Source organism: Aethalodelphis obliquidens, unplaced genomic scaffold (assembly GCF_003676395.1).
Source record: "Aethalodelphis obliquidens isolate GAN/ISIS:26980383/991018 unplaced genomic scaffold, ASM367639v1 scaffold25, whole genome shotgun sequence".
Lineage (NCBI taxonomy): Eukaryota > Metazoa > Chordata > Mammalia > Artiodactyla > Delphinidae > Aethalodelphis > Aethalodelphis obliquidens.
Window position 1 is genome coordinate 23,874,909 of NW_020837969.1, and position 24,636 is coordinate 23,899,544.

General features: G+C 35.1%; 1 protein-coding gene across 5 annotated transcripts in view; it reads left to right on the plus strand.

Annotated features, from left to right (window-relative positions):
- Positions 1-24,636, plus strand: part of WRN (WRN RecQ like helicase) — a 129,520-nt gene that overhangs the window by 36,195 nt on the left and 68,689 nt on the right. For 4 of the 5 annotated variants that reach the window (XM_027122784.1, XM_027122780.1, XM_027122783.1 and 1 more), the window contains exons 4-16: positions 899-1,044; positions 1,510-1,658; positions 2,516-2,665; positions 3,884-3,953; positions 8,851-8,965; positions 10,898-11,321; positions 13,381-13,446; positions 15,379-15,520; positions 16,758-16,833; positions 18,271-18,338; positions 18,626-18,734; positions 19,309-19,377; positions 23,960-24,042. In XM_027122784.1, coding sequence (XP_026978585.1) covers positions 899-1,044; positions 1,510-1,658; positions 2,516-2,665; positions 3,884-3,953; positions 8,851-8,965; positions 10,898-11,321; positions 13,381-13,446; positions 15,379-15,520; positions 16,758-16,833; positions 18,271-18,338; positions 18,626-18,734; positions 19,309-19,377; positions 23,960-24,042 — 1,667 coding nt within the window. Of the gene's footprint in view, positions 1-898; positions 1,045-1,509; positions 1,659-2,515; positions 2,666-3,883; positions 3,954-3,986; positions 6,053-8,850; positions 8,966-10,897; positions 11,322-13,380; positions 13,447-15,378; positions 15,521-16,757; positions 16,834-18,270; positions 18,339-18,625; positions 18,735-19,308; positions 19,378-23,959; positions 24,043-24,636 lie in introns of those variants that run through there. The other variant, XM_027122785.1, reaches the window with a different exon arrangement.

Here is a 24,636-nt window from a genome sequence, read left to right on the forward strand (position 1 = left end):
CACTGTTGTGGCCTCTCCCGTTGCGGAGCACAGGCTCCGGACGCGCAGGCTCAGCGGCCATGGCTCACGGGCCCAGCCACTCTGCGGCATGTGGGCTCCTCCCGGACCGGGGCACGAACCCGTGTCCCCTGCATCGGCAGGCAGACTCTCAACCACTGTGCCACCAGGGAAGCCCCAACGTTTTATATTCTTGAGAATTTTTCTTTTTGGTTTGGTATATGAAGTTCTATTTAAACTTTTATGTAGTGTTACATTGTTTCAGTATGTTACAATTTGTTCATTCTTTTGTTGATGGAAATGTAGTGTGTCCGTTTTTGCCAGATGGAACAGTATTGCAATGAACATTCTTAAACATTTCTATCTGTGCACATATGAGAGTTTCATATATTTATGAGAAAGACTTGTCAATTCATGCTGTTTACACATCTTTAGCTAGATGTTGTAAGTTTTTTCCAAGAGGATTTTATCAGTTTAAACATTCACCAGTATGTGAGTGGTCCCACTGGTAGATACCCTTCTCAGCATTTAATATTGTGAAGCTTTGTCAGTCAGGTAGATGTGAAATTGTATAGGTTCAATTTACATTCCTCTGAGTTCTATTGAGATTTTGTATCTTCATATATGCATTTGAATTTATTGGCCATTTGGGTATCCTTTGGGGAATTGCCTGTTCCTATTTCCCTCCCTTTTTTTTTTTGCCCCCACTGGATTATTTCTCTTTTTCATACTGACTTTTCAAGGAATTTTTAATATTTTCTGACTATTCATTATCAGTTATATGTATTACAGATATCGTCTACTGTCTATGGCTTGTCTTTTAACATTTTGAATGATGTCTTTAGTTACGTAGAAATTAAAATTTTAATGTAATTAATTTACACTGTTTTTCCCCATTTAGCATGAGTGTGTCTGATGGAGATGTGGTAGGATTTGACATGGAATGGCCACCAATATACAGTAAAGGGAAACTGAGCAGAGTTGCACTAATTCAGCTGTGTGTGTCAGAGAGCAAATGTTACTTGTTTCATATTTCTTCTATGTCAGGTTGGTATCTCTTTTATTTGTTTCGTTTTTATATGGTTGATAATTGTATTATGTCAACTTTATCCATATAAAATTAAACTCTTGAATTAACTGGTGCTTCTCTCATCACCTTATGTTTAGTTAAGTATTTATGTTCTACCTGATTCACTCATATCCCTGTTTTATTTAATTTTTACATTGTCTCTGTCAAACGTTAATATTATTCCTGTTTTAGAGAGTAGAGAACTGAAGTATAGAGGGGCTAAATTTTAGTGATAACAGAGGTAGCATTTATGTTAGTTGTTTTTCTGTCATTTATCAATCAGGACTTTTTGCTTTAGGCAAGAAAAGCAACACTCAAGTTAAGTGTGTTTCTGAATTTAAACTTAAACAGAAGTTTAAGTATAAACATAGAATGTGTAAGAAGTAGAAAATAAATCTATCAAATTTGATAGAACCTATGGAAATAATAAAAAAATGTTACAGTTTTCCCTCAGGGATTAAAAATGTTGCTTGAAAATGAAGCAATTAAAAAGGTAGGTGTAGGAATTGAAGGAGATCAGTGGAAACTTCTACGTGACTTTGACATCAAATTGAAGAGTTTTGTGGAGCTGACAGATGTTGCCAATGAAAAGGTAGATATAATATGTATATTATTGTCACAAACAAGAAATTTATGTTTCACAGAATGTCCCTTCTATCTGTTTTAGATTTTTTTGAAGAAATAATGTAGACTATATAATGTTTTTGTAAAAAAGAAGTCCCCAGTGAGTGTTCCATAATGAAAACCTTCAGTTCTAATCCATTGCCTTAGCAAACAGTTTCTTTAAGCAAGCACCCTCTCCCATATTTAGTATTATTTCACTTTGTTTCATATATATGTAAATTTAAATATTGTATTTTATCTCTTTAATCCATCTATATCAATGTCTTTTTTTTAACATCTTTATTGGGGTATAATTGCTTTACAATGGTGTGTTAGTTTCTGCTTTATAGCAAAGTGAATCAGTTATACATATACGTATGTTCCCATATCTCTTCCCTCTTGAATATCTTTTTTTTTTTAAAGAGCATAATGCAGCTTTTGTGGTATGATGCTCTTAGTGGAAGTTTGACCATCCCTTCCATCACCCATATTTCCCCTATTTTATTCATGTAGTCATTAAGTTAAATTCTCATATTAGCCAACTATTCATTTGGCTGAGAAGTAGAAAACCTACCAACCTATTCAACTTTTGTCTATGAATGATACTTCGACAGTCCAAGAATTTTAATACCTACATTGGGGAAATTCCAGAATTAAATTCTTATAATGTAAACTGCAAATGAGGTTTTGAGTGACAGAAAATCTATTAAGGACTATCTCTGCCTTATATTTTGGTGTAACATTTCCAGCTTTATGTGTGACATGTTCATTTGGTATCAGATAATTAGGAATATCTGAAAATAGAAGGAAATAATTTTTGCTGAGTTGATTTTTCATTGCTTTTAGTTGAAATGTACAGAGACCTGGAGCCTCAGTGGTTTGGTTAAACACCTCTTTGGTAAACAGCTTCTGAAAGACAAGTCTATCCGCTGCAGCAACTGGAGTAAATTTCCCCTCACTGAGGACCAGAAACTATATGCAGCCACTGATGCTTATGTATGTACCAGACATCTTTAGACTATGATCTGTTTGTTAAACTTTATAATAAATTACTTTATAAAAGTTTTATTGTGGTAGTGGCACAAACTTAACTAAAATCTTTTAAATCAGTTTGGCATTAAAAATGCTTAGGAAGAAATTTAGTGAAACTTGTAATTCTGAGTATTAATTAGCAAGTACCAATCAATAGATTGTTTAATACTAGTTATTTTTGTTGTCATGAAGCCAAAATAATGTCCAATTTATATGTAAAAAATGTGAGTTCTCTGAAAACATGCAAGGCGAATAAGCTTAGACTGAGCAAGAACAAATGGTATTGATGATGTATTTTATTATAGGCCACTACAGAATAAAAAGAACTACAATACAGTTTCTATATTGAAACTGCCCTTATTTCTTATGTTTATATTTAAAATGTGGTAAAAATTTAGAAAAATTGCCTCCACAATTAGCTTTCTACTGCTGTTAGTCAGATGTATTTTCATATTTACATATTCGTACATAATGAAATCTGGCCTTATCTATATATATAGCACTATTGTTTGTTTGTTTCCAAGAAATGTATTTTATGTTCCAATGGACTTTTTTTCCCCTTATACTTTTATTTGTAGATGAATATCTTATTGTTTACTTTTTTGCATCTGTTTTTATGAATGGAAGCTCCTTTTATTTATAAACAGAAAAAATTCAATTTTGTGGGGAAATAGAAAGATAATTTTCCTTTATGTTCTGTTTAAAAAAATCAGAAAACTTGTTGAGAACTAGTACAAGTTCTGTAGCATTTTTATTCATGAGAAATTCGTGTGACTTGATTGTTCCTATTAACAGTAGCTAGAAGGAGGACTGTATATACACTGACTAACAGCTAATAATGAGATAATGGGGAATGGATATCTGTAGTCAAACAGTTTTCTCTTACTTGATTGTATTTTGTTAGATTCCATTTATAAGTTATTTGATTTCGTTACCTGCTCATAATATTGGACGTTAAAATGTTAAAATTTTTATTTTAAGGTGTAGACAGCTACTTTCTGCATTCTCACAATTGGTGTGGTGAATAAATAAAGACATTTAGACCTTTGCATAACTTAATAGGTTGAATTCAGCTTTTTGGGTGCCTTGGGAATCATTGTTTTAGATTTTTGTAAAGATGGGACATGAAATTTTATTTGGTGATCTTTAGTATACTGTTTTCATTTTTTGGTTTTCCTGTAGGCTGGTTTCATCATTTATCAAAAATTAGAAAATTCGGGAGACGCTGTACAGATATTTGCTATACATGAAGGTATGTTATGGTCTGAAAATAAAAGGTAAGATTTGAATTTGCTCATTTGTGAGGTTTCTCTCCAAAAAGTATTCACACATGTGCAAAATATTTAGTATTATTACAACTCCTTGATTGTCTGAGCAGTGTTGACATTAGGATGAGGTCTACTTGGCCAAAGCTTAGGGCTTCAGGCATGTTGGTTGTAGCAAAGCAGGACTTAACTAGTTTTCCTTTGTAGCATTGCTGTTCACTAGGCTTCTAGAGTTGGGTCTTAATAACATCAGTGATACAACCACCCACCTCTCAGTCTGGAGATTATACATCTTTGCTATAAATATTTAAAGTATATAAGATGCTTTATAGTGCCCTGGTTTAAATTTCTAAATTTTCTCCAGGATACGATAACTCTGCTGTTTTTCTCCAAACAGAATGGCCACTTCCTCCCTCCCTCCCTCCCTCCCTCCTTTCCTTCCAGCAGTGTCAACCTCACCTTTCTCAAATTTTCCCCGTGTATATACAGACGATATTTTCAAATGACCACTTTTGGTTTGTATTATAAGTTTGTGTTTTTTCTTTTATTAAAGGATACAGGAAGATTAGAACATCAGAAAATAAAAAGATATTTGCACATTGTTTCTCACTTAAAATACTAGCTTATTCCCAAGATGGTAGCTAATAAACACTAAATGATACAGTAGTTAAATATATTTTTATTCATTTATTAAATATTATTCAGCCCTTTATGAATGGAGATCCAGCAGTGAACAAGACAGGCACGATCTGTTTCCTGAGAGGGAAACCTACAACTTTATGGGGGATATAGATGAACCAAAAAAAGGCAGTGTAGGAAGATGAGGCTTATGATGTGGGAAAAAAAGGTGTTACGGTTAGCATATAGGAGAGGCATCCATGCATATCTGGAGGTATTAGAGAATATTTTATGGAGAAAGTGACATTTACGGCAAGACCTGAAATATGAGCAGGAGTCAGCTAGCTGAAGAGCAGAGGAGAAGTGTTAAAGGCACAGGAAATAGCAGGGGCCAAGTTTCAGAGGTAAGAGGTATCTATAGGCAACTGAAAGCAGTAAAGCACGGTAAGCTATTGAATATGACAGGGTGGGGGGTGTAGGAGAAGCAGAAAAAGGAAAGCAGATAGGCCATGTTAGGGGTTTACATTTCCTCCTAAGAGCTCTTGAGGGTTTTAAGCACAGGAGTGACGTGAATTACATTAAAAAATACAAACTTGGACTGTAGAGCAGAAAATGGGTTCTGGAGGGCAAGGGTCACAGTGGAAAGACCTGTTAGGAGGCTGTGCCCATAATCCAAGTGAGAGGTGATGGTGACCTGGCTTGGTTGGTTGTATTGAGGATGGAGAGAAGTGGATAGATGCAAAAGACACTTAATAGGGCAGTAGAATGAAAAGAATTTAATGTGATAGTGTGAGCCACGTGCCAAGGATCAGTCCTGTGCTGCTGGCATGAGCAACAGTGGTGAGAAACGTTGAAGAGGAGGAGCAGGGTTTGGGGTCGAGGAGTCATACAGTTGATTTTAGGCATGTTAAAGGAAGGAAGCCTGCGAGCTAGCGAAATGGAGGTGGTGGCCTGCAGGCACTTAGATACCCAGCCTGAAACTCAGGGGACAGTTTGAATTCAAGGTAAAGAATGAGGAGTTTGAGATAAAGAAGTGGGGCTGAGAGTCGTGAGGAACTCTTAGTATTTAATGTTTGCATGGAGGAGGGGGACACCAGAGGAGCTGCCATGGGCATAGAAGGAAATGAGGAGGCGGGGTGTGCAGCAGGCCAAGTAAAGAGCATGTTTTTTGTAGGAGGGTGTTATCAACTGTTTTAAATTTTCCTGAGAGTCTGAGAAGCTGAGGACTCAGAATTAGTCCTTGGATTTGGCAATGTGGCAATCATTTGTAATCTTTTACTGCAGCAGCTTTGGTGTACTGGGTGACAAAAGGGTATATCGAGGAGAGAGTGGTCATGGGGGCACAAGAAAGGGTCACAGGCTTGGGTACCATGAAGGTCCTGTAACCGAAGCAAGAGTGGAATGATGTGGGAGAAATCACGTTTGCGTGAATAGAGGACTAAGATGTAAGGAACGTGAGAAAGCTTGTGTAAGTAACTTTTCTTTTTTTTTAAGAAACTTGGTTTGGAAAGGGAATATTTATTCATTTATTCATATACCATATTTGTTGGGTGTTTATTGTGGGTCAGGCAGTGTACCACTTGCTGACGAAATTGCACTGAACCAAAGCAGACCAAACCTCTTTACTTCATTTGTCTGAGTGAGGGAATGATGCCCAAGGGGAGAACATGGAAGGCGTGAGGGGAAGAGAGAGCAGAGTGTCTGAGGGACAGTGAGTGTGACTGAGGTGAAATGAGTAAGAGTGAGAGGAATAGGAAATGATGCCAGAAAAGTAGCTTGGGCCAGAGCATTTAGGGCCGTATAGGCTGTGAATCTGACTTCATATTTTATTAATTAAAATAAATACCATGATGAGTGATGCGAAATCCTTATAGGGTTTGGAGCAGCAGAATGATATGATTAAATTTTTATCTTGAAAGTATTTTTCTGGATGCTGTAGGAGGGCAAGTGTTTAGGCAGGGAAGTTGGTTTGGAGGCTATTGTAATAGTCCAGACAGGAGATGATGATTGTGTGAATTAGGCTGGTAGCAGCAGAGGGGTGAGAAGCCGTAGAGGGTGTATGTATTTGCTGATGAATTCTCTGTGGGCGGTGAGATGTAGAGAGTGAGAGAACAATCTGGGTATTTTGGTTGGATCCACTGAGTGAATGGGAGGGTCAGTCACAGTGGAAAGATTATGAGGAGAGCAGATTTGAGTGAGAAAAATCTAGATTTCAGTTTTGGCCATGCTAAGTTTTAGAGGCTTATTCATATCCAAGGAGATATCTTAGTTGGAAACATGATTCTGGAGTGCATTCAGGTGGTTGGAGATATAACTTGGCGGTCGTCAGCATACAGATGGTAGTTAAACCAGAGAAGATAAAATAGGGAGCGAGTGGAATAAAGAACAGAAGAGGCCCCCAAGTATTGACGTCAAGGGCACACCAACCTCTAGCGCTCAGGAAGATGAGGTGCATGCAGCAAAGAGGCCTGTGAAGGGGCAGTGATGGAGGAGGAAGCACAGGAGGGTGCTGTTCAGAAGCCAGTGAAGAAAATCTTGTGAGTCCGAGTAAGTCATCTGTTTTCAGTGCCTCTGAGAATTTGAGTGAGATGAGCAGCTAAGATTAACTGTTATATTTGACTGTGTGGAGGCCGTCAGTAACCTTCCTAAAAGCAGCTTTTGGAAGAAGCTTAGTGGGAGTCAGTTTAGGAGAAAATTGAATTAGAAAATTTGAAGACAGTGAGTATGGACAATTCTTTCTTTCAAGGAATTTTGCTGTAAATGGGAGTAGTGATATGAATACAGACTAATCAGCAGATTGGTGGGGGAAGATGAGATAATTCTCATTGTTGTTTCTGTTTTCTTAATGAAGTAAGAAGTGAAATTGTTCTCTGAGTAAAAGGAGGGACAGGCAGGTGTTGGGGGCTTGAAGAGAGAGAATGAGGTATGAAATAGTCATCTTGAGAGTGGGAGAGTGGGAAATGTAGAATAAGTAACAGTCATTACTGAGGGTTCGTCGAGATCTGTGCATGAATTTAAAGCAAAGTATCATAATCATAACTGTGTTTTATTTTCAACTATATTCAACTGTTTCGGTATAGGCATCAACTAGGTAAAAAAAGTGGGTTTAATTAGAGTAGTGTTTTGCCATAGAAGAAGGAAGGAGCAAAAGAGTTCAGTCCACAGGAAGGAATGATTAATATGGGTAAGGAAGGACCGTAAGACATGGGTGATGGGGGGAGTGACAAGGGTAATGGGTAAGGAAAAGGCGGTAGGTCAATCGACTTGGTTCTGAAAGTGTGAAAGAATTGTTGTATTGGGGAAAGTGTGTTGCAAAGAAAGATAGCATGCAGGTGTTCAGAGGATGGAATGCTTGTAATTGAAGTTTGGAAATGGTGACTTTACTGGCAATTGTAAAATCAAGGGTATGGTTATGGGAAGGAGTGGCTGAGGTCAGTTGAGGAAAAGATGGTTGGAAATGGAGGGAATGAGGAACTGAAAACACCATACTCTTAGGTGGCCAGGAATTATCAAGTTACCTGTGAATGTTGAAGTTACCAGGAATTATCACAGGAGTAGTAGGGAAGGAAGAGACAGTGAACCAGGTGCCGAAATCTTCAATGAATTATGTAATTTTGAGATCACAGGATAACTGCAGCAAGCAGGAATAGCTAATGGTGTATCCTATGTCCAGTGCTTCAGAGGAGCCGGGTGGACTTGTAAAGGACACAAGAAGTGGTGATGAAGAGTAAGAAATTCTAAGCAGGGGAAGGGTTTGGGAAAGGTGGGCAGGTTTTGTGGTGTTGATGGAGACCCATCAGAGAGAATGAAGCTGCGAGTTTGGAAGATGATCACTGATTAGAAAGGCTTGCATTTTATTTTGTGATGACTGGTAATGAGGGCAGTGAGGAATGGCTGCTGGGTAAGGTTATGTTTACCAAACTGTATTTAGTACGTAGCCTCCCATGTGGTGTTTTATTGATTTCTGATTTTGAAATAGTGCAGATGGGTTCCGATTCTCATTTCTGCCTTCACCTTCTGCCTAGGTTGATAACCACTGGGTTGTAATATATATGAATGAAGATCACTTAGAATTTAGTCTAAAATTTTAAAGAGCAAAAATTTGGAAGGGAAATAAAGTGACTGAGGTGATTTGGAGATAGGTTAAGGAAGTCTTTTTGTTGGAATTCATTTAAAGAAACAAAATGAAAATTTAAGCCTTAATACTGTTTAAATAAATATCTCTGCTTTGTAGTTTGAAAATTAGTACTGATTCTTTTTTTCCAGAGGAAGAAGTACTACCTAGTGACGTGAAGAAACAATTGACTTCAGTCTCCGAGGAGATGATAGATCTGGCTAAGCATCTTCCTGATACTTTCGAAAAACTGGAAAATCCACAGAGGTTAAATATTTCTGTTTTTATCTATTCTGTTTGTTCTTATTGCATTTTCCTATATATAGTGAAGAATTACTGTTCATTAGGGTAGACTCATACTTGCATACATGCACGCAGACTGATGTATAAATCTGAGAAATATCTTTCCAATTGTTAAATTGTGCACAAAAAGTTTGAGGCCTTTCTGTCTGCTTTGTAGGATGTTTTATGAAGCAAAGCAAAATAAAACTCCTAAGTTCACATGAAAGAAAATATTGAAGATTCGAAGTTGTCTCTTTCTGTTTATGCTCATTTTTCATTTAATTATATTTATAGTTTGGTTACTTGAAATCTATAAATAAAAGCAACTTTTAGTAGCTTCATTTTTCTGGCTATTAAGTGATTATTATATAAAGAAGTCTACCTAATCAGCAGACAGTTAAAACAAGAGGCATTTAGATTTTAAAGACTATTTTATAGCCGAAGCATTAGATAACTTGAGATATTTGGATTAACAGACATTGGACTACTGGTGCCCAGCAGCTGATTCTTCTTGGAATCAGGCCTGGCTCTGTCCTTAATTGCTGAATGACTCCCTTGTTAAACCTCTAAAAGCAGGAGTGCTCTTGAACAGTGATTGATTATAATGTGGTAATAAAATTTTGAGGCCAAAATCCTTTGTATGAATGTGAAGCAGTTAGTTGAAATAGAATTCTGACTCTGACAAAATGCAATGTTAATGTATTCTTTTTTGGATGAGATTTGTGGTAGATTTTGATGGATTTCAAAGTATTAGGTAGAAATTCAGCTCTTTTTCAAAGTGATTTTCCCCCTAGCAATTTGTTTCAGTAGTTTTTATGTAACTTTGAGAATTTCTGAAAGAAATAACTGTCAACTGGGGAAAGGTACTAATAACGCTATTTCATATTCATTTTTACATTTTTCCCTCCATGGAAGAAGAAAAATCACCATTTACATGAAAAATTACTGTTCACATGCATTTCAGATTTTTTCTAGGAATTAGAATATCTATTGAATGTAAATTACATGTGCTTAATGCTTTGCTTTGTAATATCAACGCTAAGTAGTTTTCTTAAAATTTGAGAATGGGGAATACTGGATTCATTTTTTTAAAAAAAGATTTATTATTTATTTATTTATATTTGGCTGTGTCGGGTCTTAGTTGCGGCCTGTGGGCTCTTTGCTGTGGTGCACGAGCTTCTCTCTAGTTGAGGCGCAGGAGCTCAGTAGTGGTGATGCACGGGCCCAGCTGCCCCATAGCATGTGAGATCTTAGTTCCCTGACCAGGAATCGAACCTGCATCCCCCGCTTTTGGAAGGTGTATTCCTTACCACTGGACCACCAGGGAAGTCCCTGGATTCATTTTTAATAAAGGTATATCTTGTAAAGTTTTAGTGTCAAAACAAAAACTAGTTAAATCTCTTATTTCAGGTTTTTTGTAAAAGTCTCCGGTATTACTTCACTTATGTAGATTACACTTCTAAACCAGGGGAGAACAAAAAAGGCCTCTGAACAGCCAAAATACATGCCATAAACATGAATTCAAGTTCACTTAACTGCACTTCCAGTGGACTGCGTGAGGCCACATTCAGAGCATATTTGCTTTTCATTTATAAATACAGTTTGACAGGCTTGGATATCTGCTTAACATGAAAATCAGGTATGGATAAGGAATGACACCATAAACAATTAGTTTGGGACAAAACACTACTGACACTTTAGTAAGCACGCAAGTCAGCCGTTGAATGTAGAAGTACCTTGCTGTACTAAAGAGTAGCCCAGAAGCTATAAGCATATAGTGGGTATTAGGGTATGAAGAGCATCTTTAATCCAGTGTGTCCTTTAAGTGAAGATCTTCTTCTTTTAAAAAGCATTAAAACTTGTCCTTAGAGTTAACCCAATTAAAGTTGAACTCACCTTTCTTAAATTTTTTTTTAGGGTTTCTGTACTATTGAAGGATATTTCAGAAAATCTGTATTCATTGAGGAAGATGATACTTGGTTCTACTGAGAATGAACTGAGGCCCAGCAGTAATTTTCACTTATTACCGTTGGAAGAGCCCACTGCTGGTGAAGTACAACAGAAACAAATTAGAGAACATAAAATTTTTACTGAAGTTACAGATGAAGCATGGGACACAACACCTGATAATTTAATTAAACATGATGGAGAAAATGTACTTGCAAACGAAGTAAAACAAGAAGAAGATGGATTTGAAGATGAACTAGAAGATAATAAGTTGGAAGAGACTCCAGAAAGAGTTTGTATCATGTCATTAGATATTACAGAAGATGAACTCCAACGTTTGGAACAACAGGCTCAGGAAAAACATCCTGGTGATGTTACTTGCAAATCTCCTGAGGTACTAAATACAGTAAAGAGAAAACAATTTTCATTCATGGTAGTGGTTGGCTGATTTTTTCTGTAGAGGGGCAGATAGTAAATATTTTAGGCTTTGCAGACCACACAGTTTCTGTTGTTAACTGCCCAGTTCTGCCAATTCAGTGTGAAAGCAGCTATAGACAAATAGCCTGTCTGCATTTCAGTAAAACTTTATTTACAAAAGCAAAAAGTGGACTGGGTTTGCTACTCCTGACTTACTATAATAAGCAGCATTTTATAGTGGAAAGATTTTTAGTGTCAATACACATTTGTTATAATTTGCTAAGCATTTCTCCTACCTAATATATACCTCTTCTTTTTGTGGATTCCCTACATATCTACTAGGGATTCTCTTCCAAACTTGATTTTTGAGAGTAGTTTTATTTCTTCATATGGGTTTTCTTCACTTGATAGTCTGAGAGGGTTTCTAATAAACTGATGTTTTTGCTTGACACTAACCTTTACTGTCATCTAGAGTCAGAAACCTACATTTTTTTCTTGATAGATTATTGTTAAACATTCTATATTTTCTCTCAACTTCATGTTTAGGTTTCTAATTATTATGTTCTGATTTGATTAGTTTAATTTGTGAGATTATGTTTTTCTGTTGGCTAACAAGCATATTTTTTGAAATAGTGAAGTTGTATTGGAGGAATCATTGTGTTTCTTTTATTGTAAAGACAAAAGAGACATATAGCTGTATAATTTTTACCTCATTTGTTTTTCATTAATTAAAAAATTACCTTTGTTGCTTATGTTTGGTAGAATTTTATACATTTTCTTTTATAATAACTAAGTTTTAAGTTTTTAAAATTAGATTTGAAAGTCATTTAATAGGATTATTTCCTCAGTTTTCTAATGACAAAGTCTCAGTACTTCTCTGTGTTTGGTAACTATATTAGTAATCACTTCTGTCAGTATATGAATTTTAACATTGTTTTCATACCAACCATTTGTAAAGCAGATTCTTCTTTTGGGGAATATCTTTTGCTAACATCTGCATTACCTTTTGATTTTCTAGAAATTTTGTATTAGTTATTCACTTTAAAGTGATATGTTTCATACAGTGACATAGAATTGTGATCAGGATTTCATGATCTGACTCACATCTTTTACTCCAATTATTGCCATTTTTTATTGTGTAATAATTATTAGCATTTAAAAAATTCATTAAAGACCCACACAGCAAATAAATAATGATTTAAAAAATAAAAGATTTTTTCTTTCCTTGTATAAAACTTACTTTAAAATCTTCTTTAAAGCTTAATTTTTGCAGGTTAATTAAGGCTGTACTTCCTTTTCCTACTTCCAGTTTAAAGATTAGCCTTCTTTGAGGGTCCTTCTGTATTTCTTTTGTGGGTTTCTTTTGTACAGGTTTCTATCCTTGGACACCTGCTTCGCGGGGATTGCCATGTTATTGTAGTTTCGTCATAACCAGGTATTGGCAATAGCTGAATAAATAACTTACCTGACCCTGTTTTTCAAACATCTGTAGATGGCTATTTGCAAAATAACAATATTTAAAGGTATTATTACAATCATAGTAGCTTTTTTTTATCTTTTAAAAATCAGTGGCTGTAAGAGAACAACTGTAGTTCCTGGCTTTGTACAGAATTTTTCAAGATTGCAAACAGGTTCTTGTACTCAAAAAGTTTGGGAAACACAGTTTGAGATTTTTTTAACCATAGGTGAGCTTGTCACTCTGTACTCTCATTTAGAGAGTGTGGGCTTTATTTCATGTCTGTTTGTCTATCTTGTTTATCTTTCCAATTATATTTCTTTTTTTCTCTTTTAACTTGGTTCTTTGTTTCTTTCTTTGTTTCTATGTTTATTCCTCCCTACCATTGTCCCTCCCTTCCTTTTTATCTACCTGTCATATAAACATATAAATATATATTATAAATTTATTTATTAGAGAAGAATAGGAAGTAGTCTAAAGTTATTTAGCATATAGGAACTTTATTTTGTGGAAAAGAGAGTATGGAGTCAATTATGCTGGAAATTAATGTTTGAAATTTTTTTTTTTTTTGTCTTCCAAGGATAACGAAGAGGATATATCTTATGTAATTGAGAGTGATGAAGATTTAGAAATGGAGATGCTTAAGGTATGTTCAACATTATGGAAAATTACTTCCAGTTCTTTCCAAGGGACATTAATTAAGTAAAATATTGCCTAATTCTAAACTGGTCCCACCACAATGAGATTGCTATCACTTATGTAACATTACATTTTGTTTTCCATTTCATATTTCTTTATATCTTGGTATGGTCTATGAATAATGTAGTAGTAGTAGGAGTAGTATACTAATTTTTACATAGTAGAAAACAGTAGTATGTTTTCTCTTCCCTCTTAGGTCACTTACTTTTAATCTTTTCCTGGAACATGGGTAGTGATTCAGCTCTCCAGTATTGAAATAGGTTTCTCTTTCTTCCCATCCATGTATATCCACTTTTATTTGGAGGTTCTGTTTTTATACATTCCATATTCTTCTTTACTTCCTTTGATTTTATTTGCTGTTTTCTATTATATATAATTTTCTAATGTTTTAAATGGTTCAGTTTTCCCCTATTTTGTTATCAAAGTTGAAAATATCATTTAATAATTTATGTATTTTCTACTTCACCTGACCTCGGGTTTCTTTGTCAGGTCTTATGAATCAAGGATGGAAAATTAGAAAGAAAAGCCTAAATTTTGCTAAATAAAGTGAAAAATGAAGAAAAACACAGAAGTTCACCATTACGCATACTTGTTAGTCCTCATCTTTAGGTTGATGTGATTTTTCTTTTTATGAAATGAGATTAAGTTCCTGATTCTTTAATTTTGAGGCAGTGTAGTGGGTAGTGATAGGAATGTGGATTCTGAATGTAAATGTGGGTTCAAATTCTAGCTTCTCCCTTTATCAGCTGTGTGACTTTGGGCGAGTTTCTTAGCTTTTTGATACTCAGTTAACAGTCGTATTTATTGTTAAGGTGTTACTTTTGAAGAGTTTACTAAAGAGCCTGGCATTTCCTAAGTGTTTATAATAAACATTAGCTAACAATAATAAAAGAGTGTACATACTAAACCATATTCCTTTAGTGATGAGCCATTTCTCCGAGGAGTGCTGTTAAAGTAGTGCATTTATAGGATAGTTGTGGACTTTCACAACTTTATATTATATATTGAACCTCTTAGAAGGCACCCTGGGTGCCCATATGAGAGAACTTTATTTCCAAAATGCTTTTCTAAGTCTGTTTGTTGACTTGAATAAAAAATCAGGAAGAAAATCATTTGTTTTTCCTTTTGTAGGCCTGAAATGAATACAATTTTAAAAAAACCTTTAAAGTCAAACTTACTAAATGGAAGGCTTAATATAAAGAGAAAATGAGAACTGTGGTTTAATAATTCTTCCTGTTATTTCTTAGTTAGAAATTTTACAGATGAAACAATTTTGAAATATCCTTAGGTTCGTTAAATAGATAACCTTGATTTAGGGGAGGAAATCAGATATCAAGCCAAAATGAAAACAAATAAACTTCATTTCACATTTGTAATATTCCTTTCCTAAAATTATCTGTCTTTTGTTGTTGTTTTGACAACTCCAAAAACACATTTATTGTTTGCTTATAGTTTAAACCTTACGCTTACTCAAAAAGAATGTGACTGACACATGATATAGAGAAACTCATTACAAAAATAACATTAAAACCCACATTTACCACTTCAGAATTGAAAGCATTGAAATATGATAAAGAAAAAAATGTTTTAAATAATCTAAATTCAAAATTTATGGTAACTTTCCCTGGGGGCAGTTCATTATATGGTATTAATGAACCCTGTTTATGCTGGCAGTATTCCTCTTTGGCCTTGTGCCTTAGAAACCATTCTTGAGCACATATTTAAACTGGAGCACACATGTTCTTTTGTGGTATTGCTTGCACATCTGCCAGCTTTGAACTAAATTGTAGGCTCTGTTAATAATACTCCTTTTGTGTTCGCTGAAAAAGATACAACACTGTCAATGATTTTGCTTTTAAAAATTCTTTTAAACGTTCAGTCTTTAGAAAACCTAAATAGTAGCACAGTAGATCCAAATCATTCAAAATGCATAGAAATGGAAAGAAATCTGGGTCTTCCTTCTGAAGAAGATGATGAAGATGAGAATGAAGCCATTGAAGAGGAAGAAGTTGTTGATGAAGGTAAGCACTGTAATATGTTTGAAACGACTCATCTCTGATACCTACCACTGATTTTAATTTAGGGTCCAGGTTTTAAACATTTTGGAGGTCAATGATTTTGTGGCATGTAGTTAATTAGGTCCTAGAAACTTGTCATTAAATCCCTTAGTGCTTTGGTCTTCATAAAGCACAGTGTTACTATTTAGAAGAGTAAAGTAATAGAAGTGTTGTGTCATTTGGTGAACATGGTGATGTGAAACTTTTCATCCTAAATTTTATATTTTGTTTGTCAAAATCATAAAAAATCATTAATAAGAAATCGTAAATTAATTAATTATATTAAACATTATTGTAAATGGCATAGGTACACAGTGTCTGTCCTTCAGGAGCTTATTACTTAAAATAAATGACACAGTGTCAAATAGCAAAATGGACTAATTTTCATCTTGTATATGCAAACTCTAGTAAAGAATCCACTAAGTGAATCTTCTGTCATTTAAGTGATATGATACTCATTATGACAAGGTGTGGGTGTCTTCTCATAGAGTAGAACTCCTTAAAGCTAGATTTCATCAATGTTAAAATGTGGAAAATTTAAAATAATTTTGTAGATGGAAATACATGAAAATGTTAAAAAAGTTTTTTTCCTATGTTTTCTTGTATTAAATATGGACAAATATTCATTTGTTTAGAAATGAATTATCTTGACTCTTTGCTTTGCTCTTTCTCGGCCCCCATGAACCCTTTAACCTGAGGAAAAAATGAAAATCAGTGGGGTGAAATTAATGTCATTCCATTCTGCTATGCAGTTGGAATTTTGGTCAAAGATTTGGTGGAATGGTAATTAAAATGAAGATCTTGTTTTATCTATAGATTTTATTTGTGACAGTAATGTGATTTCTGCTTACTATTGCTTGGAAGTTGGTTATATTATAAAATTTGGATTGGCATTTTACTTGCCCTTGTTGGCTCTAAATGTTAGTTTTTGAAAGTATAGCAAATTCCAAAACATTGTTTTTTTACGGGGCTGGCAAACTGAATCACAACAAAGTTCTAATCCTTAGTATTAGGTAACTAATCAAAGGGTTTACCTGGAGTCATGACTGGTACCCAGAGGACAAAATTGGGTGGATTTAAAAGACAACAGTGACCTTTGGTACCTACCACTATATTCTTTAAAAGAAGTCAGTGAAATAAAACTTACTCCCTCTCACTTTGTGTACTTCTATTTTAATGTAAATGTCCGTTTTATTTTAAGACTGTTGGTTACCAGGACCTACTGCAAAGCAAATTAATTGCCTCAAGACCTACTTTGGCCATTCTAGTTTTAAGCCGTGAGTATAATCTCAGTTAATTAAGTTGCATATTTACTGTTTTCTTCACAAAGGAAAAAAGGCAAATAATCCATCCATTTAACAGTAAAAGCACAACTTCATTATAGTTTATACATGCCATACTGTATTTTTTCTAAGTGACTACAGAATTATTTTGAAGTAATATTTATGTAAAATTCATATCTGCAGATTGTTTTTATAAGTGGGGAAAATGGTTTTCCTTACTATAGAGAGTTCTGGGTAGAGACATTAATAAATTAATTTAATGCTGACTTGTATTTTATTATATATGTATCTGTGTGCCTGTCTGTGCATCTCATTGTCCAAAGCATGTTGTTGTAATAGAAATTCGTTAGACAGTAGTTTGAAAAACAGTGATAATCATATCAGTTTTAACATATTCAAAGGTATTTACATCCAAGGGGGCACATTTATAAGTATTAAAATGAGAGGAATACAAATGAGATGAAGAACAAGTAAAGTTGAATAAAACTAATAAGAATGTAAAACTCTAGACTGTATTTTTTCTATTTTGGGAATTTAAAATTTAATCCATGGAAGCATTTCTTTCATTTTTCCTTTTGATCTTAAAACATAAAAAAAAAATTAAACTATGTCCTACACATAGAAAAATGCACATAAGTGTACATATCAGTGAATTTAAGATCACCTTTCCAGTTGATTTTTCCCTCAACATTTTATTAAAAGAAATTTCAAGATAGGTTAGAGTTGGTTTTTATTTTACTATGAATGCCTGTATATTCACCATTAATTCACTGTTAACATTTTATTATACTTGCTTTATTATATATTGATTTTCTCTCCACTTTTTAATCCATTCAATTTTTAAAATGCATCTCAAGGTAAACTGTAGACATCCTTACACTTCCCCCTAATTACTTTAGCATGTAAATCATTAACTATGGTTAAATATTTATTTATTTATTTAATTTTTAAACTTTTGAGCTAAAATTTACATACAAAGAAATGGTAAACCTTAGGTGTTTAACATTTGCAAATCTTAAGTGTACATGTAACCTAAACCCTTTTAAAAATATGGAACATTACAATCACTCCAGAAAGTTCCCTCATTTCCCTTCTTAGTCAAGCTTTTCACCTAGAGCATTTCTCTTATTTATTTTAAATCAGTGACTCTGTTGGATATCTAGGATGAAGCTGGAATTTATGTTATACTTTAGCTATATGTAATAAAATTTAATACACATATGAACAGAAGTCCTAGTTGTTCAGTCAGCTTGAATGGGAGGTTGGTCAAATGGGGCTTTTGTTTTCCAGTTCCAGCGTTCTTATATTTTTATTGAAGCTCAAAAATGTAAACAAAATTCTGGAGGAAGTGAAAAAATTAAATGGATTTCAACTTGTCCCTTGGGTTTCTTGTTAGTAAAACAGAGCAGCTTTTTGCTTTTCATCCTCCAGGGTTCAGTGGAAAGTGATTCATTCTGTATTGGAAGAAAGAAGAGATAATGTTGTTGTCATGGCAACTGGTAAGTTGTACTTAAGCAAATAATCTAATCCTTTAAAAAATAGAACTTCAAGGTTTTGACATGCTTAGTCTTTCCGCAAACTCTCAAAATACAAATATGTATACAAATGGTGTGAAATATAGAAGAGAGTGAGCTGAGGGTAGATGCTCAAATTTATGCATGAATTAACTCTTAGGAAGGTAGCACATTAGTAGTGACTGTTCATCTCATACAAGTATATCGTAAAAAGAAATCAAAGTACTAAGGATTTAGTTTTATTTGTCTGAATGTATTATTTTTATTTTAAGGGTATGGAAAGAGTTTGTGCTTCCAGTATCCACCTGTTTATGTAGGCGGGATTGGCCTTGTCATCTCTCCCCTTATTTCTTTGATGGAAGACCAGGTGCTCCAGCTTGAGTGAGTAATGCTTTCATTGCCACATTACCACCCTTTTTTTTTCTTCCTGTGAAGGAAATATTTGATTTATCATGTATGTTAAAATCTAGTTCGCAGTAACGCATTGCTAAAAGTGTTGCTTTGTCTTTATTAGTAATAAATGACACTTTAGTGGAAGAGCTTGTATACTTTCTTGAGTTCTCTGTAATCCAAGGCTGCCAGATGGCCCTGAAAAAAATTTTTAAAAAGCAAATTTTATGCCAGTTTACACTACATATCACAAAATTCTTTTCTCTTTTGGTTACCCTTCTTTAGCCTAGTGTGAAGTATATACATGGAAGTGTAGTTTTTAGTTGTGAAAAATTTTTAATTTCTTTCATCTGAGCCTGCAATCTTTTTGGGAAACCCACTTTAACAGCCTGTCTTCTAATACAGCCTTTGAAGGAATTTATTTATCAAATTAGTGAGTTACAAAAAGAGATTGCAAAGAAGAAGGATGTACATCATTATATTTCTTTGTTCTTTCTCACTTAAAAATGAAGTTGATATTTGTAGTGTGCACATGGTTCCAGAATATTTGTTTTTCTTCTTACAGAATGTCCAACATTCCAGCTTGCTTTCTTGGATCAGCACAGTCAAAAAATGTTCTAGAGGATATTAAATTGTAAGTAATTTATATGATTTCTGATCGTGTGGTCAAGTGTCTGTGGTATGTGGGAAAATTTTGTACACAAAAAATTTTTATTTAATGCATGGGCAAAATATCCATAATTTAAAAATATACTTCCTTTTTATAGTATATTTATGGAACTGTTAATTTTAAAATCTTTCAAACTCAAAGAAATCTGTTATGTTCAGTTCTTGGACTGGAAGGCTAGCATTATTATGATAGAATTGTAAAATTTTGTTTTGGAAGAGAACTTGGAGAGTATCTAGTATTGTCTCATTTCACATATGAGGAAACTGAGGCCTGGAGAAAAGAATTTGCCCAAAGTCACCTAATGAATTAATGGCTGAGTGGGGACTGGTTTCTAGGTCTCTTACCCCACCAATCCTGTCATGACATAATTCCTAACAAGAATAATGTCTCAGGCACACAGAAGTGTGTGTATATATGTATTAACATGTATATGCATATATATTAATACAGATTCACATACATTTACTGAGTTTTAATAAATGCATACAAATATGTAACCTAAACTTTTAGCCAGATGTAGAATATTACTGTTACTCCAGAGAGTTCCTTCATGTTCCATCCCAGTCTGTCCTTCTATTCACCATCCTAAAGTGAACCAGTGTTTTAAGTTTTTCTACAATGCTTTTGTTTTGTCTGTTATAGAACTTCATATAAATGAAGTCATACAATGTGAACTCTTTTAAGATTTCTTTCCTTCAGCATCATGTTTTGACAGTTCCCCTTGTTCTTGCATGTATCAGTAGTTAAAAAAAAAATCAGTGGTATTTTATTATATGAAATTACCACAGTTGTGTTTTCATTTCCTTATTGATGGACACTTAAGCTGCTTCTAATTTTGGAAAATTACTAATAAATCTGCTATGAACATTCCTATATATCTTTTTATTTTATTTCTTTTTTTTTTGCGGTATGTGGGCCTCTCACTGCTCTGGCCTCTCCCGTTGTGGAGCACAGGCTCCGGACGAGCAGGCTCAGCGGCCATGGCTCACGGGCCCAGCCGCTCCACGGCATGTGGGATCTTCCTGGACCGGGGCATGAACCTGCGTCCCCTGTGTCGGCAGGCGGACTCTCAACCACTGCGCCGCCACCAGGGAAGCCCTTATTTTATTTCTTTCTTTTTATTTTTAATTTTATTTTTGGCTGCGTTGGGTCTTTGTTGCTGTGCACGGGCTTTCTCTAGTTGTGGTGAGCGGGGGCTACTCTTCGTTTTGGTGCGCAGGCTTCTCATTGTGGTGGCTTCTCTTGTTCAGAAGCACAGGCTCTAGGTGCATGGGCTTCAGTAGTTGTGGGACGTGGTCTCAGTAGTTGTGGCTTGCAGGCTCTAGAGCTCAGGCTCAGTAGTTGTGGCGCACGGACTTAGTTGCTCCGCGGCATGTGGGATCTTCTCGGACCAGGGCTCAAACCCGTGCCCCCTGCATTGGCAGACGGATTTTTAACCACTGTGCCACCAGGGAAGTCCCAGTGTATACAAATTTTTGTACGGACATATATTCTCATGTCATTGGTATAAACCAAGGAGTGGAATGACTGGGTCACGTAGTGGATATATGTTTAACCTTTTTATTCTAATTGAGGTAAATCTACATAATATAATATTCACCATTTTAATTATTTTCAAAGTGTACAGTTCAGTGGCTTTTAATACATTCACAGTGTTGTACAACCATCACCACTATCTAATTCCAGAACATTTTCAGAACCCACCCCCAAAACCTCCATGTCATGAAGGAGTCACTCCCTATTGTCCCCTCCTTCACTTCCTTCCCATCACTAATCTTTCTGTCTCAATGATTTGCCTATTTTGGACATTTCATATAAATGGGCTCATACAGGATGTGGCCTTAATGTGTCTGGCTTCTTTCACTTAGTGTAATGTTATCAGTACTTCATTTCTTTTTGTGGATGAATAATATTCCATTGTATGGACATTTCATATTTTATATATTCATTCATCAGTGCTGGACATTTAGGTTGTTTCTACTTTTTGGCTGTTATGAATAATGGTACTATGAATATTTGTGTGTAAGTTTTTATGGGAACATATGTTTTCAGTTCTTCTGTGTACATGCCTAGGAGTAGGATTGCTGAGTCATATGATAATTCTGTGTTAACTTTTTGAGAAACTGCCAGATGTTTTTGAGAGTGGTTGTACTGTTTCACATTCCCACCAGCAGTGTCTTAGAGTTCCAATTCCTCCTCATCTCTGCCATCACTTGATATGGCCAGTCTTTAATTTTAGCCATTCTAATAGGATGTCAGTGTGTTTTTAATTTGCATTTCCTTAATGACTAATGATGTTGAGCATCTTTTCATATACTTATTTCTTTGAGGAAGTGTTTATTTACATCTTTTGCCTATTCCTTATTTTTGTTTTTTTCTTATGAATTTTGATAGTCATTTATATCTTCTGAATATAAATCCTTCATTTGGTATATGGTTGTCAAACATCTCTTAGTTTATGATTTCTCTTTTCATTCTCTTAACAGTTCCTTTAAAGAGCATCACTTTTTCATTTTTATAACGTCCAGTTTGTCAATTTGTTGTTTTATGGATTTTGCTTTTGCTTTTTGGTGCCTCACTCATGATCACAAATATTTTCTTTTTTATTTCCTTCTAAAAATGTTATAGTTTTATTTTTTTTATTTTTATTTTTTGCGATACGTGGGCCTCTCACTGCTGTGGCCTCTCCCGTTGCGGAGCACAGGCTCCGGACGCGCAGGCTCAGCGGCCATGGCTTACGGGCCCAGCCGCTCCGTGGCATGTGGGATCTTCCCCGACCGGTGCACGAACCCGTGTCCCCTGCATCGGCAGGCGGACTCTCAACCACTGCACCACCAGGGAAGCCCAGTTTTATGTTTTACATTTAGATCTATGACCCATTTTGTGTACATTTTGTATATTGTACCAGGTATTGATTACAGTTCTTTTTTTTTTTTTGCATAGGCATATCCATTTCTTCCAGCTCCATTTGTTGAAAAGACTGTCCTTTCTGCACTGTATTTCTTTTGCACCTTTGTGAAAAATAAATTGACTAAATATATGTCGGTTTATTGCTACACTCTTTATTTTCTGTTCTATCAATCTGTTTGCCTGGATTGGTGTCTTGAGTACTATAGCTTTGTAATAAGCCTTGAAATAGGTAGTACAAGTCTTCCACGTTTGTTCTTTCAAAATTTTTTTTTGTTTTTGGTCTATTCTGGGTTCTTTGTATTTCCATAAGTATTTCAATATCACCTTTTCAACTAAAATGCCAGCTGGGATTTGATTGGGTTTACCTTGAATCTAGATATCTAAGAATTAGCTGTCTTTATAATTCTTATCAATGTTTTACACTGAAGAAACTGAGGCACACTGAAGAAACTGAGGCACAGCGAAGTTAAGTACTTGTCTAAGATCACTTAGCTTGTAAGAGGTAGAACTGAGATTCAAACCTGAATAGTCTGGCGTCAGAACTGATTATTTATACGGTTTCCTGTGTTAACTAGACTGAGTTAATTTCATGAGATTAAAAGCATATCTGTTCTGTTCTTAATTGTTTTGTTCCAATTCCTAGTGAAAGCACCATGCCTAGCACACAGTAGATTAAATATTTCATAGACTTTTCATATAGAACATTGTTTCATTTTATTTAATTTGGTCTATGTCTTCATTTGGTAGAATGGAAAAGAGACTCTATACATATTTTGCCCTAGCCCTAACCTTTATTGCAGACATTGTCTTAATTAGGATTCTATCTGCCCAGAATGGAAATCAGTCACACTAGTTTAAGCAAATACTGAATTTTATATTAAGGATACAGGAATGTCTTGTGGATCCCTCTGAAAAGAAATTAGCCAGCCCTCAGGAAGAGACTGGAATGGGTATTAAAAATACAGTAGGGCTTTCTTTTTATCCATAGCCTCTGTGTGTATTCCTCATTCTTCTCTCTGAGGAGGTGAGCATTCTCTGCTTTTCTAGTTACAAAATAGATTGCTCTGCAGCTTCTTTTTGTTTCTTTTAACACGTTACAGGTCTTGACACTTGGAGACTGAGTGGTTGTTTCTTGGTTAGACCCCCAAATTCTAGGACAGAGCCTAACTGACTTGACTTTCATATGCTGTCTGTCCCTGGCCCGAGAAGATGTAGGCAAGACAGCAGAGTACACAGGAGAACCATGGGTGCTATGGATTTAATCATGGAGATGGGGGTCAAGGGTAGGATAATGGGTGGATTGCTAACACATGAAAAAGGTTTACTCTAGGCTCGATCATTTAACTCAAGCCACTGTAGTTTTGGGGCTAGACTGCTGGAAATCAGAATCTGGCTTCTAATGGCACCTTATGCTGAGTACTTCCTGGCTGGTATTGCCCACGTTTGTTTTGATGCATTGAAGTGAAATCAAAGAACCAGAAGATGTGCATCTCTACACACATATAACATTCATTTTGTTTTTAATAAGTGGCATAATATACTATTTAAAAAATTATCAGGTGTTACGGTTTTCAGTTGTATTCATTGGGTGATTGTTTTTATATTTCCTTTCCTGTTTCTTTGTTTGTTTTTACAGAGGCAAATACCGGATTGTGTACATAACTCCAGAATTCTGTTCAAGTAACTTGGGCCTACTCCAGCAACTGCAGGCTAATATTGGTAAGTGGTATGATAGAATCTTTATAAGTATTTATTAAATTGAGATATTCTTTAAAGTTAAGCTTATGAATGGATACCGGATGTTACTTAAAGTTTATTTCAAACCTTATCTCCTCCAGGAAATTTCTGCCTCTTCAACGTGGTGTCTCTCCTGTCCTTTCCCAAAGTATCCTGTAATTCGCTCTGCCATAGAAGTTAGGGTCCTGCATTGTAATGACCTGTCTATATATCTGTTTTCTTCTGCTAGACTGTAAGCTTTTCAGAGAAAAATGCCATTGTTATTTCTTTATATTTCCCAAGTGCAGTGCCTGGCACATAGTAGGCATTTAAATGTATTGTTGAATAAATATTGAATCTTAGATTCTGTGAAATTATCATTTCCTCTTTTTCATATTCTGAATCTAAATTAAGTCAGTGTAGTGGTTCTCTACCCTTGTTGTTCATGAGAATCACCTTTCAAACTTTAGAAGAATGTCAGATCCTCAAATCTTGAAAATTGTGATTTAATGCACCTGGCTCGAGGCTGTGGCATCTGTAGTTTTTTTCACAGGTTATTCTGATGTGTAGTCAGGTTAGAAACCACAGTACCTTTGA